Source organism: Vitis vinifera, chromosome 8 (assembly GCF_030704535.1).
Source record: "Vitis vinifera cultivar Pinot Noir 40024 chromosome 8, ASM3070453v1".
Taxonomy (NCBI): domain Eukaryota; kingdom Viridiplantae; phylum Streptophyta; class Magnoliopsida; order Vitales; family Vitaceae; genus Vitis; species Vitis vinifera.
In genome coordinates, this window is record NC_081812.1 from 17435911 (window position 1) to 17454685 (window position 18775).

At 36.8% G+C, this 18775-nt stretch overlaps 3 protein-coding genes across 6 annotated transcripts; all 3 read right to left on the reverse strand.

The window, feature by feature from the left end:
* LOC100261401 (E3 ubiquitin-protein ligase AIRP2) lies at positions 1–3133 on the reverse strand. 3 transcript variants are annotated; one of them, XM_002279972.4, is made up of 5 exons: positions 2774–3133; positions 1806–1956; positions 1583–1649; positions 1178–1412; positions 1–395 (listed from the first exon to the last, which is right to left on the reverse strand). In XM_002279972.4, exons 1-5 carry the CDS (start codon positions 2836–2838, stop codon positions 185–187), a joined length of 729 nt encoding a protein of 242 aa, XP_002280008.1. In that variant the 5' UTR covers positions 2839–3133; the 3' UTR covers positions 1–184. The 3 variants fall into 3 exon arrangements, with proteins under 3 accessions (XP_002280008.1, XP_010654159.1, XP_010654158.1); XM_010655857.3 differs by having other exon boundaries at positions 2096–3133; XM_010655856.3 differs by having other exon boundaries at positions 3006–3110.
* Positions 3134–4453: 1320 nt separating this feature from the next.
* On the reverse strand, positions 4454–12356 carry LOC100251225 (protein root UVB sensitive 5). Of its 2 annotated transcripts, XM_010655855.3 has the most exons (15): positions 11568–12061; positions 10666–10725; positions 10319–10470; positions 9749–9849; positions 9035–9105; positions 8523–8569; positions 8371–8449; positions 8211–8283; positions 7799–7888; positions 7608–7667; positions 7380–7493; positions 6994–7054; positions 6795–6913; positions 5207–5299; positions 4454–5129 (listed from the first exon to the last, which is right to left on the reverse strand). In XM_010655855.3, the coding sequence occupies exons 1-15, from the start codon at positions 11723–11725 to the stop codon at positions 4899–4901; spliced, it is 1509 nt and encodes a 502-aa protein (XP_010654157.1). In that variant the 5' UTR covers positions 11726–12061; the 3' UTR covers positions 4454–4898. The 2 variants fall into 2 exon arrangements, 1 of the variants encoding a protein (XP_010654157.1); XR_786508.3 differs by lacking the exon at positions 4454–5129 and having other exon boundaries at positions 6795–6894; positions 11568–12356.
* A 103-nt stretch (positions 12357–12459) lies between these two features.
* LOC100245861 (thylakoid ADP,ATP carrier protein, chloroplastic) lies at positions 12460–18673 on the reverse strand. The gene is made up of 10 exons (XM_002274728.4): positions 18217–18673; positions 16660–16716; positions 15195–15257; positions 15000–15056; positions 14810–14893; positions 14479–14547; positions 14288–14400; positions 14021–14190; positions 13591–13669; positions 12460–12815 (listed from the first exon to the last, which is right to left on the reverse strand). Exons 1-10 carry the CDS (start codon positions 18553–18555, stop codon positions 12701–12703), a joined length of 1146 nt encoding a protein of 381 aa, XP_002274764.1. The 5' UTR covers positions 18556–18673; the 3' UTR covers positions 12460–12700.
* Between the last annotated feature and the right edge of the window lie 102 nt (positions 18674–18775).

Genomic DNA, 18775 nt, shown 5'->3' on the forward strand with positions numbered 1-18775 from the left:
TTTGTAAATAGCAACAGATGAATTTTGGGTTGTATTAGCCAAATGTGTATTCACAGACTTCACATTCAAGCATCAAAGACCACGGAACATAATTACAATTTCAATGTGCTAATGGGGGGAGAAATCTTTATGTACAGCCAAACCAGGTTTTTTATACACAAATCTGAAAACTGAAGAACAGCCCTCACCTGAAAGGAGGATCATAGGACATGAACATAGGATCTGGAACAATTAGAGGTAACTTGTCTATGAACATGAAAAGTCTCTTCAAATTCTCCCTGGAGATTGAAGACAGGTCATCAATCTCATGGCTGTTCATGTAGATCCACAGGTCACCCGAGCTCACTCTTTTAAGGCTATCCCGACAGAAGGGGCATGACTGAGATCGTGGACGCCTAAAGCAACCAGCAAACATTGCATCAGAATAAACACCAAAATTTTCAGGAAAAAGAATGCAACTTAAAATGAGCCACAAAGAAGACATCTGAAACCCAGAATTCAATACAAGAGTGGTAATCTATGTATGGTACTTTTTTCTTACTGGGGTAATTGCCATGAGACAACTAGAACAGGTGGGTCTATCCCAGCTGGAAGATCACAGAAAAACCAAATCAAATAACCGAAACAAACAATAAAAAATTGTTCAGCATAATGATTTTGGTAGCTACAGGACAGCGGTATTTAATATGGTTCTAACACGTGGTCTTCTAAATTATTCTCCCATTCTCTATCTGAATCATTTTAAAAGCCAATAATGTCCCCTCCACTGAGGGCAGAGAAATCTTTTCCTTTTGCAGTTTGATTTTCCCTTCTTAATTTTGCATGAAATGTTGCAACGGAACCATTAAAAACATAATCTTAAATAAATGCCAATGATAATTTTCATCTCTTGGGATGAGAAAAATATTGAAGTCTAGAGGTTCTGAGCTGTAGACAGTAGATGAGATAACTAAGAACATATGGGAGAGAAAATTTATGGGTAGGATTCGAATTCAGAGCTGATGCAGTTGAATATACAGAAATAAGTGCTTCTGCAAAGAAAATATAGACAAATGTTTCTTGTGGTGTTCCTATCAAAGAATTTCAGAAAGAAATCAGTGGTGCATAAACTAAGGTTTTTTAGCCAATATGACACAGTTGTAAATGAAATATACAAACTATACAATAGTTTGCTTACCAGTTCCGATAGCATTTCATACACAATGAATGATTGCAATTGGGCAAGACGACCTTGCTGCTTATCTCCATGCAAATGCCACATTCTTCCTCTCTCTCCACATCAACTTCAGAGAGCTTCCCCTTGTCCATATCATCTTTCCTTTTGTACTTGGCAGCACAAATTTCTCTCTGTTTCCTCTCTTCCACATCGGTTATTCCTCTTTGAAGTTGCAACAAAGAGGGAAATATCACCCCTGTCAATGGTGGGGCAGACTAGTGAGAATGGACAACTAAAGAGTTGATAAATTTCCTTAGAAGGGCATAAACACAAATCAGAAAAAATAATAATCAACTTGTTTTCTGAACATGATGGGAAAACTTTTATCTCTACAAAATAATATTTATTTCCACAAAATCTACACACCATAGAACTCTCTTATACTAGCTTTCCTTTCATGAACAGACATTGTGGTCTTGCCATCCACATACGCCTGCAACAACCCCATCATATAGTCACGCCCTTGAAAAGAAAAAGGAGGCATTAAGGAGAGGGGAGTAAGCATAAAAAACAGGGACAAGGGACAAGGGACAAGGTTCTGGGGAGTTGAAGCAACACTAAATTTGGTGTGGAGGACAAAGTAATTCACCTTATAAATAAGGATTCTAAGCAATCCAAGAGCACCAGCAAGGTGACAATCAGTCCACTGAACAAGAAAAAGAAATAAATGAGCAGCTGGACTATAAGATAACCTCATCTGGAAGCAGGCACCATCATACTCCCTCTGATAACCAGAAGCCCTGGTATAAGTCAAACCCAAAATCAGAAACCAAATCAAAGTTGAAAAAAAGAAAACCCCTTTCTCTGCAAAAGAGAAAATTAGCTTGTAAGCAATAGATCCACATATCCAAATTAAGGAAGAGCCAAAAAAGAAAGGACCTTTAATATGTTGTATAGCACTCGATCAACAGAATGAAAAATCATTAAAAGCTTAGATAGTACTCCAGTGTCCCAAAGTTCGATTTGTGTACAATTGGACCCACTAATTTCCCCACATTGCCTGGGATGGGAAAACGGATGTCCGTTAGCAATCCCATCCAAAATAGAAACTAGAAAACGGATTTTTCCCCCTCGGAAAACAAAGGGCATGAATGTTTCTAATATGTAGAACTTCATAATTTCCATTTGGGTCTGAATCTCAATTGGTTGCTCCAGTATGCTTAAAACCTCAAATTAGGCAAGATATAAGTACACAATCCAGAAGTTGAAACTTCGTTCCAAACAGAAAAGGCAACAGTCGGTCTTACCACCAACCAAACACCTATAAACCCTAAAGATATCCTTCAAATTTAGGCAAAATAATCCCAAGGTGGAATATATTTGTGGGTTGCAGCAGATTCTCTTTCAACAAAATCAGATACGGTTTAATCCTAATGAATCTTTTCCAACATATATCAGACAGCTAAAATCCAACAGCATAGAAAATCAAACACAAAATCTCAAAAATAAACGACCTCAACGTCCCAAAAACAGAAAATTCAACAGAAACCTCCATGCCCCCAAAGAAAAAAAAAAGGTAGAAGAAGAAGGAAAAAATTGTAGAGAAGGAGAGAATACAGAGTATTGGCATATTGAATATCGGCTTCAAGGGCTTTCAGGGAGTCTTTAAATGACTTGCGCATGGCTACTCTCTCTTCTTCTCCGCAATCCAATTCCCATCCAATCACAACCAACTCATATAATTCAGAGCCCTCAAACCCTAGATGTGTCTTTTTGAGTGTAGAGTGTGGGTGTTATCTACACTGTGAATTGAGAAGAAGAGTAATTGTCGGCGTGGGAATTTGATTACTTGTTCGGCTTTGAGATAACATCTTCCTTTACATTAGTGCCCCCACCCTTCTCGCCCTCTTTCTCCACACCCATTTTTACTCGCTCACTTGCCTCTACTGTAACTCGCCTGCTTCTGGGCCCCACTTTCCCCACTTGTTTTGTTTTGTTTTTTTTAGTTTATTTTCGATTACTCCTCCGCATGCTTACGTGTTCTCCTGCCAACAACCAAGATGATAAAGAGGAGCGCTGTTTTATGACACGTGGCGTCCATGCAGGATTCCTAAATTTGTGACTGTGAGATCTGATTTCATGCGGTCGTTGGGTTTAGTTTTGGACCCCACAGGAGAGCATGAGGCCCATTCCAAGGCCCAATTGCTAAATCATTAGTTCCAAGAAATATTTGGTTAAGATTGAGTGGATAGGTTGATTTAGTCTTAAATTTTTATGTAGCTGGTAGTAGTTAATGATTGAGAGGATGATAGACAGAATTCAGTGTAGAAAAAGCCTTTTTATTTATTTTTTTTATTTTATGATCATTAATGTACTATCCTTGGACAGGAACGACGGAATTTGGGAGGGAGAGAGGGTAAGAAAATAGAAAAAATAAAAAAATTTATATAAAATAAAAATAAAAAGGAAAGAAAGAATCATGGGGGATTGCCAGTATTGTACCCCACCTTATCCGATCCGAATAAATAAATAAATGTAGAATTTAAAAAGATTGGTGGCTCAGAGAAAGTGACCACCCACCAACCAGTTGGATGATGAAGAAGAAGAAACCAAGTGAAAAATAAATTGTGCAGGCATCATTGGAGTCAGAAGCAACCACTTTTTGCTTACACCACAAATACTTTAATACATGAATCGTAAATGCTAAGGTTCATGAATTGTAAATGTTAAGGTATCTTAATCTAACCTATCGAAATTTGAAATCTTGAACATTGAGATCTAAACTATTGAAAGTAAAAAACCTGAAAATTAAAAATATATGGATGATACCTTGTGGTTGTTGACCCATTTTCATTATCTAAAAACAGAGTACTGTTGACTGAACTATATGTTAATAGGTTAGATTAGGAGGAGCAACGTTTTCAGACCTTGTACATAAATTGAGCTTATTTTTATTTCCAGTAAATACCAAAAGTGAAGGCTCTAGATGTAGGGTATATGTATCAGTTTAGCTAATAGGTGGCACTCATAGGCACCCCACTTAGACTCTTCAGTCCAAAAAAATCATCTTCCATTTGACACGAGTGCCCGCCAGGGCCGCCACTCACCACATTTCCATTTGGATACGTGGGAAGAAGCTACATCAATTTTATCATATTGATGATACGCACTTTCGAGAGGATACAGACTTTCTGATAGGCTCAATAATTAAAATTAATCTATATATATAACCCATTTAGGCAGAATTTTCTACAAACTTTATATAAAAACATTCTAAAGATGGGAAGACTAAAAAAAGATGCAAAATAGTTTTGTAACTTTTCTTGGGAATTAAATAACTAGAGGAAAAGCCAACAATGAAACCTCCAGAGACATGGAGAAGAAAGATGAACCAAATGGATTATGGAACATTTTCTCAGCAACAAAAACGGTTTGAATAAGAGCTAAAAAGGACACAAGAAGAGGGATTTACATGCTCATTCCGGATTTGAATGGATGAACTAAGGTGAGGAAGGCTAACTGGATTTTTCCACTCTGTAGGTATAAATTGCCGTGTTCTTCTTCATTTCTCCCCCCATTTTTTAGTGTGCAAAACTGGCAGACTGTGACATGTAATAGCAGCAGAGCTCCTTGCTCAAACAGCAGCCCAATGCGGACAAACGTTCCATGAGCAAAGCTATCTTGTCTCAACACAAGATATTTTGCCAGGCATAAGATGTTTTGGCAATTGATAAGCAAACAATCAAATAGCACCCACTTCTTCAATGGATTGTTTTTTGGGCACCTTCAGATTGATCTTTTGCAAATCCCATCCAGAGCTTTTCAACTGTTGGGTAAAATCCCCAAAGGACTCTTCCAATTCTAACAAGCTTTGCTCCAGCTGAACAAGGATATTATCTGATCCACACCAATTCTCCTGCAGCCAGTAACTCTGCCATATACTTCGCAGGACTGATAGACTCGTAGCTCCCACCTGTAGAGAAAATTTAGAGTTTAGCTAAATTAGAAGGGTCAGTTTCACATAAAACCTCACAAGTAGTTAGTGTGTACCTTGAATGAAACGAAGACCTCAAAGTCTGTCCCCTGTTGCTTCACCACTAGAATATATTTTTCCTGGGAATATAATTTGAGAAGAGTCCTCACCTGCATTGAGAAAACATGATTAGAAGGTACATATTCCAAATGCATTTTGCATGTTAACTAAGTCAACCATTGATAGGGGTATCATTATTTCTGTTTTATGTCATCCCTTCAAAAAATATGATGCACATTTGCTCATCAGTATCAGTCATTTTGAACTGACAAATTCTTGACAAAAACAGAAAAATGGTAACAGCTAAAATGCTAAAAGTTCTATAGGCCAAGACATGCCATAAAAGGTTTCAGGTTAAATCCTGTCCCCAAATGGTAAACTACATGCTACAGTCATGTAATACCAAATTTGATTCTCCTTAGATGTTCATATTGCACATATGGCATATGTAGACGGTATGAGCTAAGAGCAATCATTTTTTGCATGTGTGATCTATGTGTTTGCACTTTGGCTGGACAAGAGTGAAGAAATTAAGCATAGAATAAAAGTTATTTCATAGGCAAGCTAGCAAGACAAAAAGATAAAAAATGTCAGAAGGAGACTAGAGGTGGAATAAAATTGAAGGGAAAAACTAATGAGAGAAAATATACTAAGTTTTGCAAAGTCACTTGCTCAGGACTTGGAAGCAAAGATCTTAATGCTAAGAAGTTAGAATAGATTCAAAATAATTTTTCCTTCTTTATTACACAAGTAAAAGAATAACATTAAAAAGCCTCTAGAAATAAGTCCAATATAAGAAATTCAGGAAATTAGTGGAAGATATGAGTTATATTGCAACAAATGGAGGTGTCAGTCATCAATAACCAAAGAAAAACAGCTCAACAGTTAAAAAAAATACCCAAAAATATTCCAAGCGATGTATTTCTAGCTATCAGCCATTATGCAGCTAGCAATGCCACATTGGGCAAGCTGGCTGTGCGTAGTGTCCAATGTCCATGAGGTGCTGGGATCACAAGAACAGTAAGTGTGGCCAAATTACATGGCATAGATACCCATGCCACAAGATCATAGGTAAACTCGTAGAATGTGCTAAACAGCTATTGGATCATGCACCAAAAAGATCATTGAAGTTTGGGGCCAGGCAAGCTCAATACCCTTGATCAAAGGAAAATTTAATGCAATTACTAACTTCTTTAAGGCAGCATATTTTTACTGTGTCAGAACATTTAAATTCTTTTCTAAACAAAAAAAAAAAATATACAGCTCTCTGCTCTCTGTCAGAAAGCATATCTATAGCTAATGCACACCCTTAAAAAGGGGTGTCTTTAAAAAAAATGACCCTGTTTAGTAAAATTCCAGTATTTTTTAACAAAAAATTTAAAAAGAAATCATTGGTTCATTTGATAAAGAAAGCTTAAAAAGTGTCATCCCTTTAAAGAATAAAGCTCAAACGTTAGGAAATCCAAACTACTGATTAAAGTAGTCAATCAAATTGGACTCATATGGTCTGCCTAGTATCTAAAACTAGACAGAAAATTGCTTTAAAGCTTAAATGGCTGCATTAAATTCTTATGCATGCCAGCAGCTCATAAAATTAGACAATACCTTGGAAACAGGTCTCTCACCACCAATCAGCTCCTCCAAGGACACACCAAAAATGATTCTTGGCTTTAAGAATCTTTGCCATGACAAAATCTTCTCTTTCCTATTGCAATCAACATATCCTGAATCAAGCACATTCAATATTCATTCTAGTAAAATAAAGGATCTAATACAAGCTGAGGGCCAGAAGCAGTATATTCACCTGGGACAATCGAGTGTAGAACGTGTGATTTCACCAATATACGGGCACGCTTTAGGTTTATCTGTCAAATAAAATACAATAAAAAGGTCCATCAGCAGACAAGACAATTTAGACATTTAAAAACTTGATGCCTCCATCAGATTTCTTCTCTCTCTCTCTCTCTTTTTCCCTCCCTCCCTCTTTCTTTTTTCCTTTCTTATTTTCTCCACTAGCATATCTGTGATTGTTTAAAAAAAAAAAGTTGATTCAAGCAAAATGAAATGATGGCAGGACTCAAACCAAACTTGATCCGACCAACTCTTCCCATGTAAAGGTTCTACTCCAATAAATCTAAGTCCATATTTTAGAAGAAAAAGAAAATGGAGTTGAATACATGAAATTCTTACACTCTTAAATCGTAGCACCGAAAGAGACTGATAACGTAACCACAGGTGTAGGAGCCGCATGCTCATCCATGTGAATGCCAACACTGGATATGATGTTGCAACAAGAGGTGAAGTCTGCAGTGATGATTCTATACCTTAGTCTAATACATTAAATTACGAATTTTATTAATAGCTAGTTCATGTTACCAAGATAATCATAGAACTATCTTGGAAAATTACATAACATACCAACACCATTATGCCAAGAGCAAGGCCTAGCAGCTGAGCAGCTACTTCCCAAACTTCCTCCTGAAACATTTGATCAAACAATCTAGAGCTCTTTTTCTTACAAGTGGAGAATAGACAGATGAAACACTTCCATATTTAGAGGCATCATTCCAGCATAGATGCAGCAAATATACACAGATAAAATAACATACCTTTGCTGCTACCTCTCCTAAATTTCCAGAAATAGCAAAATGGTTTTGAATCACACGAAATGAAGGATCCTTTAGTCCTCTTGCTACAGCCTGTTTAAATATAAACATCAAGTAAAAATAGTAGTAGATCATCCTGTACACACACACACACACACACAAAAAAAAAAAAAAAAACGACTATCAAACATTTGATCCAGAGAATATTATGCTCCTATAAAACAAAATAACTACCTAGAAGCACTGCATCTTTTTGATACTGGTGATAAATATTTACCAAAGGATGAAGAAAAAAGAAATTGTTCTGAAGGTGAAAACTTTTTAATGGAATGTAGTTCTATAATTCATCCATTGAAGCAAACCCAGAAAAATGCAATGTACATGGTCTGGAAAACAATACAATTAGTCAGAATACCTTGGCAAGATTCCCAAGAGATGCTAATTGCAGGAAATAAGCAGGATACAACTGTGTGCTGAGGTCAAAGATACTGCAAAACAGATTAATAAATTTAATGGGTTTTTAATAAAATTTCATTATAACTTTTAACACTTTTCAAACAAAAAGTTACAAGGACCTTCCAGCACTGCCAATGAGGTCAGCATACATGCGCCATTGTTTTGGATCATCATCAAAAAGATTTCCAAACTGTCCACCTGGAAAAGATGGCACCTGTTAGTAAGGTGGACAACCTTTTATATCCCTTAGCTCTCTTGATGACTGACAGACCAATAAATAAGCGACCAACAGCACCAATGCCATCCTTTGAAACCCATCTGTAGAAACAATCAAATAACCGATATTTCAATCCAATGAAAAGATTAGTTTGATATCCAACAATCTCCCTGACTTAATCTATATACAAATTGACAAAAAAAAAAAAAGGACTCCCATCTATGCAAAAAGGTACAGGATGCTCGGCAGTCAAGAAACAAGGATAAAGTGAGCTTAGTGAAAGGATGAATGGGGTGAAAGCATTACAAGATGAAAAAAATTCATTTATGATGGTTTGGTCTTAATTAATGATGATTGATGATGACACTACTAAGGAGGAACAAAATGACACTAAAGGGAAGGAATAGCTTGCAAGAACTTAAAATTATGTCAGTGTGGTCTGCCTATCCTTCTGAGTTCCTTATAAAGGAGCAAAAACCACAATGAAACTTCCAAATATGAATCAACCACAAAAGAAGAGGAAGGAAGAAAGAAATCCATGACAGCCAATAGAAATAAAAAGTCACCTGATGGCAGCAGCAGAAGCAGCAGCAGAAGCAGCAGCAGTGGTTGCTGAAAAAGAACCAACTCCAACAGCCTGTATCATTAGCACATACAAGTTAGTGTAGAATCTATTTGAAGTAGAACTCCACTGAAGAATAGTGTATCGCCAAAATGAAGACAACTAATTTAACATCAACAAGAAAGTATTAGAACTGTTCTTTTTTAATATTTTAAACATACCACAAATTTCTGGTTCTTCAACTCCATATAAGCATAGAATAGGAATACTAACAATGAAAAGCAAACTCAAAGGAACTTAGTGGATGAGTTTTCCCACAACATTCTGTTGAATTAATAGTGGAAATATTAAATATTTCAATCAAGAAATCTTAAGCCTCAACTCAACCATGAGGATATAACCTGGGGTCTAGTAGAGCTGAGTTTTTCATATTTGCCAAAAAATAGGAAATACAAGATCCCAAATCTAAATTCTTTCCTCCATCTTCACAACAACCAAATGGAGGTACATGTATCAAAATGGCATTTTGTGATTAAACTAATGTGATTTAGAAAAAGATATATATACTACATAAAAGTCCAGTTTCACCAAAAACCATGCAGATGGGCTTCAACAGAAAAACAAAAGCAGTCATAAGATGATTCTCAGACTGATTGACGCAATTATCAACTAGTTCATATATCCTAGCAAATTAATGGCCTGAGTTGGATTGACTTGCCTTTAGGAGACTTGATGTGACCAATGTGTGACAGATCCATGCAGTAACATTGGTGGGGAACTGTAATAACATGTATTCCAAATAATCATCTGAAACTGATCCTGCATTGATGTGAAAAAGAGTGAGGAAACAATCATTTCTAGGCCACTATAGAAATCATGCATGTACATTAGCTGCATGATTGCAAAATCAATTAAATACTCTAACTACACTTGGTTATTACAATCCAAATCTTAATGCTAGGTCAGGTTTTTCTTGTCCCACACCATCAAATAGCCCTCTCAGAAAGTTAAAGACTAAGCTTCCATCAGGAGTCCAGATAATATGTTTAAATGTTGTTGTCATGTTGTGTATAGATATTTTGTTTCACATGAGCCACTTCAGGCTTGCCCTCATGCTGCCAACTGCTAATCGATGTATCTATAAATGTTTTTTAATGCATTCATAGCATGTATAGAACAGATATATACCATAATGGGCCAGAAGGAGATGATTGACAAACACATTCCCATACAATTAATTTTGAGAATATTAAAATTGAAAATAAATAAATAAATCAAAGTTCATCACCAGGGAAGCCTGCTGGCAAAATAAAGTCTTTAACAATGATAGGAAGCCAAGATAATTGCGTATCTGAGAAGCTAGAGCCTTGGACCCTCTCAGTTTTGGATCCTTCTTCCTCGAGGAAGGTTTGTATTTGTATGTCATCATCTAATATGAACCTGCTTGCAGAACCAGAATTAAACAGAAAAACTCACAGACCTGACAGTCAAACTACTTTGTCTAATAAATAGACCTTTACATAAAGTTTCCACACCATATGGAACCCATGATGCTCTATTGAAATTTGAACTCAAAGATGTACTCTAATTGATAAAAAGAATGCCAAGTAATGAAGAGATATGTTAAATAAAGACCTTTTTGCAGTACCATTGTTATATTTCTCCAGCAAAATCACATGTTGTGGGCATTGACCTCTGCAACACACAGCACCAGAACAATGTAAATAAAATATGAGATTGCTGAAGAAAGAGGCCACTAGCTTGGAAGGAGGAAAAGCACTAAGTCACCTGACTATTCTTTGGTTGCCAAGAGTTGTGTAAAGGAAATGAAAATAAAATTTCAAATCTTAACCTTCTCAGTATTTGAGAAAACAAAGCCAGCTCCCACTTTGCTAACATCAATAATTATATTGCGACTATTTGGGTCAATGACAAATCCTGATATCCCATGGATTTGGGTTTGGCTTCATGGATAAGTAGTATTCACCATTCAGCTCTATCTAAGAAAATCATCTCAATATTGTTTCTGAATACTCTGTGTAACCTCGCCAAATATATCAAATCCTGAACCTAGATTATTTTTTATACAATCAAAATTTAGACATTTAAGGCTTATTTTTATTCTTGGGATGCTATTTTCCAGGAACTGTGGTGAAAATTCCAACCACAGTTTCAATAACCGTTGTGTGGATTCTTCAATTACATAGCTTTCTAGTACCATAATTACATTCAGAGGGATCCGCCTCATTACATCTCTTTTCTTGATTGTCTAATCCATATAAACAAATGGGCACCGAATCCATTTATGTGATAATAAACTTGCTTGCTGAGAAAAAACGTAGGAAAAAGAAAAAAAAAAAATTAAAAACCGACATTTCGTATAGTTTTTGTTTTTCAGCTTTTTCTTGATGAAGGAGTTGGGGGCCGAGTTTTGACATTTTGAAGAAGCCGCCGCCCAAATATGAAGGTTTGCTTTCTCATTTGTGGGATTTGTCATAAACCGAAACAGAGGATTTGGAGACGGAGGTGATGGTTACCTCTTATTACCAGCATCCCCTATCTCCTGTCCTTCTTCTGGAGAATCGGAGAGCGTAGAAGAGCAGACAATTCCAAAATCACCAAATTTCCTTCTCCTAATCTTCAATGGAGTCTGAAACCCAGACACCGGAAACGAGAATTGCAGAGCGTGAACCATTCTGAAAACACAAAAACAACTGCGGGTAGGCTTAGGGTTTAAGCAGAAGGGCTTCAACTTAGAGTTATGTTGGAGTTTCAAGAAGCGGTTATCATTATCATCTTCTATTTCTTAACTAGGTAAGGCCCTGTGTGTAGTGACGCCACAATTCTCTCCTTCCGAATCCAAACAAATACCTTCCAAGATTTCTGAATAATGCTAATTGCTTTCCCCAAAACAGCCTTTTAAACGTCTTTAAGCATTAAAAATAAGAGGAAAAAAATCCCAACTCTTTTTTTTTTAATAAAAGAATTTAGTCAGCCTCTTTCTTTTTCTTTTTTTTTTTCAATAAATTAATAGCGGCGAATAATTATCCTCAGGCTTCTTCTTTTCTGGATATATGTCGGATTTTAGGAGGGTAGGGAAGCCGTTAATGGAGCCCACTGGGACCCTAAAGCAGTTGATCAACAGCAATAAAATAATGATTATAATGAAAGATTAGATATTGAGGTCCAGGGATGAGGCCGGAAGCTCACTCTACCCCGGTGTTCATTGATTCCAACCAAACCAAGTAGTCCGCCTACAAGAAGAAGCTTAACTGATCAAATTTTGAAGTAATATCTCGATGCCCAGCATCACTCACGTTTGCATTCTAAATTTATTTAAGGTTGCAGGCTGAGATTGTCCAAACAAACTTCACCACCATGGCTTCCTCAATGCATTGCTTGCTTCTGCATGTGAATTTACTACAGATGGGGAAAAAATCCAAGTTGATAAATAAATATTCGAGACTAGCACTAATGATTATCTGACCAAAATATAGCCCCAGGACACCAGAACTGGTGGCTCAAGAATCACTACATATCATCATACAGGGCATTCTCCTTATGGAATATAATCCCCATAAAAGAAAATGGTGGGACATCATGTCCACAAAAAATGGTAGTCAAAAAGAAAATCGAGCAAAAGAACCAGCGTGATGAGGAACTGGTCTCTTCAACGACTCTCCTTCTGGTTTTGTTTCTTGCTATTTTCCTCAACAATTCTTTGGAACTCTTTCTCACCAGCCGCAATCAGTCGTTTAACCGAATCAAAGGTGGTAAGCCGAATGCTGCACCAAAAAATTGAGGAGTTCATCAAATAATGTAACTAGGCATTATGCCACTAAACTGCAAGTTCATGATGGGAAATGCTCATTCATGCAGCAAGTAGACTCATCATTTCTGATTAGTCGGGAAACATGGATCTGGAGTTCCCAAGGAAATTACTGCACTTGTTTCCACAACATAGTAGGCAGAAATTCTTCCCCAAGTATGGAGTCAATGCTAAGAATGTTTCAAATATTGAAATCACATAACCCTTAAGAGAGGATTTAAGGTTCCCATATACATACAACATTTTTAACTCCCTTATAATCCTCAACTCCACAAAGCCTTCATTCCGACCGCTGGGGACCAGCCATATAAATCCTTATTCAGTTATTCACCATTCAGCTACATCTATAGCCATATCCTATTATACATTATTAACACCAACTTCTGAGGGTCGCCAAGGAATGCTAAAAAGTCATGGGCTATCAAAAAAATAGAATGGACAATGCAAAACACCATGATGGAGCATTACATGAACATCCACAATATTGGTTAACTTTCTTTGCTGTTAAGGAAAACCTTATAATGAAATTGTTAAACTGATATTAGCTCAATATATCAACAAAGTCATCATGCAAATCTTTCAAAAACTTGACTAGAGGGCATCCCACAACTAATTCACCAAATGATCTAGACATAAGGCCTGAAGGAACCTAGTTTCAAACTACACCACAAAACCATAAAGAAGGATTTCTAAAAGAGAATAGAGAAAATGGAACAGGAGTTAACATGAACCTGCTGTTTGGTAGGGTTTTCAACGCATTGGGAACAAACCCCCTGTATAATCCAATAAAACCATCACGTTCCACAATACCTGAGACAATCAGACCAAGTCAGATATAAGCAAGGAGTTATCAATTAAAGCAACATTTACATCTTTGTTAAAAGAACCTAGACTGTTAAAAAATTTATAGCCCCTTCAAAAGGGAGAAACCAGACATGGAAGTTGTGAGGATTATGAGGCCCTAACAACAGACCTAAAAAACAGAGAGAGAGAAGTAGAGATATAAATCAAGAATTGCGAGGATGATTATAAAACTTTTCTCCATCTGGAAAAAAGGGCATAAAACAAACATATTACTTTCTTAGAGGCTCTTCCATTCAAAACTTATCCATGTTTACAGCTGATAAAATTCATGCTTTACTAGTGATGGCATCTATTTACCTGGAATAGCATCCAGCACTGTTTTGTAAGGTGCACCCTTCATTTGCATTTGCCTTCTAACTGTGTCCAAAGGATAGCACATGACTGTGGCAATGGTAGCTGACACTAAACCAGTCAATAGAGAGGTTTCAGTCCTCTTTTGGTACTTCTCTGGCAAAGACTTCTTCACCCTGATTACCCATAGAAGAGATTCATGTCTCAGATGAATATATTCTGTTTGTGTTCTCACTCACTAAGCTGTAATGGTCATGGGAAGAGGAAGCTCACAAATCAAAAACGCAAAAGTTCACAGCAATGTAAGGTGCTATTCCAAGAAGAGAAGGTCCAAGACCCTTATAGAAGGATGCAACTCCTTCCTCTCTTAGTATGTTTAAGGCAACCTGAAATCAGCTCATAAATGCATCTTCACATAACAAGGCCTTCTTGCCATAAACACAATCTGAATCAGTTGATCATACCTCAGACATAGTTTGATGGCCTGGCTCAACTGCTAGCCTTAACCTAAGTACATCTAGAGGGTAAGTTACCTACAAAAAAAATACAGAGCCAAGGATAAAAGTTTTAAATGTATATATAGATTGATAACAGAATGGATAGAAAGAGAAGTGATATGAATAACACATGAAAAATTCCAGACAATCAATGATTATTTGCAAGATAGAATTTATAAGTGAAATATATGGAGTATATGCTAACCAAGCAATAACCACATTACCACCTAGAAAGGCACATTGCAAACCAGTATGTAATAAACTAAGATTCAGCGCCTTTGTTTGCTGTATTACTCACAAAAGTGGACGTCATGCCAGCACAAGCACCTGCTGCAAGTCTACCAATAACAGAGAGCTCACCATCCTTTCCCCTAAAAAGTTTCTAGAAATTCATGTGTAAAACAAAAAATCAGAATGTCTCAAACACTAATCATTGAGATCCATATAACAACATGCTAAATGATGCTTAAAGATGGCGCCACCATTACCTTGTAAGTTTCATAAGCAAACAGCTGGACGGCACTGTAAGGTATGATACGTATCACCTGGAACAAATCAAAAGAAATCCTTAAGTACATTCAATTCAATAAAGAATTATCCCAACAATCTTGGAAAAAGATACTCTGAAACAGTGAAGAGAAAAGCTTATCCATGCAATTTAGAAAGTGAAGGATGCAAAGGACCTGAGGAAGGTTGCCTTTCCAGTACCCTTTAAGTCCTTCTTCCTTTCCAATCAATGTTATGGCCTGCAGTTCATGTCCAAGAAGGCATCATCATTAGACATAAAAAAGTCATCATCGAGGATGAGTTCAGGGAAAGATAGTTCCTTAACAAGAAATCAGACATGGGATTCAAATGAACAAATATCCCAGCATCTTAATACAAGTATACTGAAGCAATTGAAATTTATCATCTACAAAACCACTATCCATAGTTAATAGAAGCTAAAATAGTCACAAATATATTGCTTTAAAAGTAATATACTTTGTCTGGCAGGCTGGCAGCTCTCTTGTGAACCTAGGATACCTATCAATTCTTTCTTCCTTAATGTCTATCATGTTAAATGTTCCAATAAAAAAAATAATTTGGAAATGAAAAAGATTCCCCACAGAACTCAAAAGGAACAACTATCCCCAAAAACAAACCTTTATACCTTTTGAAATGAAGAAATTCAGGATCATTAAGAAGCATCTTTATGCATTTACCAGGGACTAGTACACAGATGACTAACAGATAAGGCAGCCAGGAGCTCTCATAACACCCAACCTATCATCATGTTGTTGGAGTAGACATATAAAACTATAATTTGACAGACATATTCAACTACAGTACCACAATCTGTGGAGAAGTACAATATCAAGTTGCTGGGCAAATGGAATCCTACAGGTCCTTAAAACATACATAATGGCTGTCAATGAACAAAAAAGGTTCCAGAATAAAAATGAGAATATGCAAGAAAGGAGAAAGGTTTCCAATTAAGAAATTTTCACTACAAGATTTGGGACTAGGAGTGTTTTTCCTTTTTCTGGTACGCAAATGAAAATATTAATGAGTGTCAAAGGGTGCACAACAGGGAGATACAAAATTAAAACACAAAAAAGAGGGAGAGAACAGAAGAGAAGAAGAAAAGCAAGAAAAACGAACAGGCCACAGATCCAGTTACATAGACACAAAAATCACCTAGACTAAGAAAAGAGCAAAAAAGGAGCATCTAGAATTCAAATCAGAGACAATCTCCACCATCCATACATACAAATACCTCAAGAATATATCCTCTGTCTCCAACAGCACGCTTCCACTCCCATTAAAGTCCCTTTTTTTTCTGCTCCCTCTAAATACATTGGAGCAAACAAGGGAGCAATCCTCCAGGAGAGAATAGCTATATTTATATTCCTATTAAACTAAAATTTTAATTTATTGATGAAGTTGGCTCCCCTATGGATGTGAAATAAGATAGGTCAACATAAATGAGATCCTTGGCATGGGAAATGCTTATGTAGTCAAGATAAAAGAGCTCACACAAATTTTACAGTTCAAGCAATAAGAAGTAAGATTACATCATAGCCCATATTACCAAAATGCATAGAATCTGCAATAAATGAAACAATTATGAACAACCGAAAGCAAGAAAAATGAAACATAACATACCTCAATAAAACCAATTGCCTTCTTAGCACTTTCTTCCCCAACTCTCAAGCCATGAGTCTATAAACAGAGCAAATTGATTAAGAATATAGAGTGACATTTCCCTATTTAATTAGCAAACTCTTCATCAATATCATAAATTTACAAATGTGGTTCCCAGAGGAACCAAAAAGAACAAGCAGGGCTCATCTAGATTATATATACACACATTTAAAAGAAGAGAGCCCATAGACTGATCGCAAATGGTAATTTTCATTTTCAACAGCAAACTATTCCAAATTACAGGAAAAAGCAATAATGATCTACATTACAGCATTTGTTCCCATCTAGCGGGTTTTCACCCATTTCCAAGAGAGGTTATATTTGAACTTTCACCGCTAATTTCCTCTGTTTATAGATTTTACTGGCCAACTTACTCATTGTCCCTAGTAGTTGAACCTAATAAATCTCATGTTATGTATGTTTTTGCTATGCTCTGTATTTTCATATTCTTGTTTTCTCCTTTCTTGCATAGACTACTGTTATTTATATTCTGTTGATGGGGTTTCTTTCCCCCAAAGATTCCAATAAATCCACTAATGCAAAAAGTTTATTGCTCTGTGATACTAATACAGCTCAAGGTAAAAAAATACACGAAATTAAAGCACAGCCACTTGGATAAACAATCATCATAATTAGAAGCAAATGTAACATTAAGGCAAACAAAGTTTTAGATTTACAGAACAAGATGAATCCATGCGTAAAGGTAGCAAAAGTGCTTCAAAAGAATTATTCCAAGAAAATGGCATTCATGAAATTCAACAACCTTCCATAATCAGAAACAACTGAACTTTTGTTATTTTCTGTTTGGTTGCCCAGAAAACTGGGAAATAAATAAATTTCAAATCTCATGTTTTGGTTTATCTAAAAATGAAAACTCACTTCAAGTGACCTAATTTGCTGGGCCGGACTTAGTGGAGTGTAGGTTTGTGTGTTGTCCAATTCCAAATAAACGAGGAACTATATTCAAATTATTTTCTGTTCTTCCTCCAAATTTGGCCAGTAACCAAACGTAACATTGGCCAAGTCAAGAATCCTAGATTCCATCTCTTAATTTCTTTCCTTTTCGTATATTTTCTGCTTGACAAAAGGAAAGATTAGGGAAGCGCAAAATTCAGATTCAATATATCAATTCCTTTTTTTCCTACATTTTTTTCACTAACCAAACGGAACAGTAGATGGACCTAGTTGAGTGCGGGGTCGAGTGTTGTCCGATTCAAAAACAACAAACTATATTCAAATTCTTTTCTGTTCTTTCTCCAAATTTCGCCTGTAACCCAACGGAAAATTGGCGAAGCCAAGAATCCAATATTTCATCTCTTAATTTCTTTCTTTGTCCTATATTTTCTGCGTAACAGAAGGAAACATTAGGGAAGTAAAAATTCAGATTCAATCAATCAATTTTTTCCTCTTTCCGACATTCTCACCAACCAAAGGAGCAGTAGATGGAACAATCGCCAGAAAGAAAGTCAATACTCATAAACCATGCATTTGAAAAAGATTGCAATAATAAATAAACACCTGCATGAGAAGCTTGATACGGTCAAGAGGCGCCGTGACGCTCTTGGCCGCCGCTCCGGCAACTGCGCCGGCAGTAAACAGAGAGATGTCTTTGGGCACCAAAGCCACCAAAGCTAGGGGATGCTTGAAGAGCTGAGCCGCCGTCGGGGTGGACGTGGGTGGCAGCTCGTTCTGAAATCCCTTGTCTAGCACTGAAACAGAGGCAAAATTACAAGAAATCCCACTGAACCCGTTCTTTCTCCATTGCAATTGCGGGACTGGGCTTCCAACGAGACCGGTGTTGGAAGCTTCAAGGCCTGGGATACTTCGCCAGACTAAAACACCCTTCTCCTCCCTCATCTCTACACAGCCGAGACCTGTAATTTCCAGGGTTTTGGAATGGCAAACTCAAAGATAAGGCACCCAGGAGGAGGTCCCGTTGCAGAGGAAGAGGAGTTGAAAACGTGAAACCGATGCATTTCTCCCTCCTCTTTTATATTTGTCTCTCCCTATGATTTGGTGAATAATGGGCCTACCATATGGGGCTTATTTCTGGGCTCAGATATTCAATGGGTCCTTA

Excerpts from the sequence above, each read along its gene's own strand:
- LOC100245861 (XM_002274728.4), bottom strand. The coding sequence starts at position 18,555 with ATGAGGGAGGAGAAGGGTGTTTTAGTCTGGCGAAGTATCCCAGGCCTT. Across the intron at positions 15,258-16,659 it reads AGGCAATTGGTTTTATTGAG|GCCATAACATTGATTGGAAA; the intron begins GTATGTTATGTT and ends CATGAACTGCAG. Across the intron at positions 12,816-13,590 it reads AAAACCCTACCAAACAGCAG|CATTCGGCTTACCACCTTTG; the intron begins GTTCATGTTAAC and ends TTTTTGGTGCAG.
- LOC100251225 (XM_010655855.3), bottom strand. The coding sequence starts at position 11,725 with ATGGTTCACGCTCTGCAATTCTCGTTTCCGGTGTCTGGGTTTCAGACT. Across the intron at positions 8,450-8,522 it reads TGTTGGTCGCTTATTTATTG|GTGGACAGTTTGGAAATCTT; the intron begins GTCTGTCAGTCA and ends CATCTTTTCCAG. Across the intron at positions 7,055-7,379 it reads CGGTGCTACGATTTAAGAGT|ATAAACCTAAAGCGTGCCCG; the intron begins GTAAGAATTTCA and ends TTTATTTGACAG.
- LOC100261401 (XM_010655856.3), bottom strand. The coding sequence starts at position 3,079 with ATGGGTGTGGAGAAAGAGGGCGAGAAGGGTGGGGGCACTAATGTAAAG. Across the intron at positions 1,413-1,582 it reads TAGTATAAGAGAGTTCTATG|GGGTGATATTTCCCTCTTTG; the intron begins GTGTGTAGATTT and ends CACCATTGACAG. Across the intron at positions 396-1,177 it reads ATGAAATGCTATCGGAACTG|GCGTCCACGATCTCAGTCAT; the intron begins GTAAGCAAACTA and ends TGGTTGCTTTAG.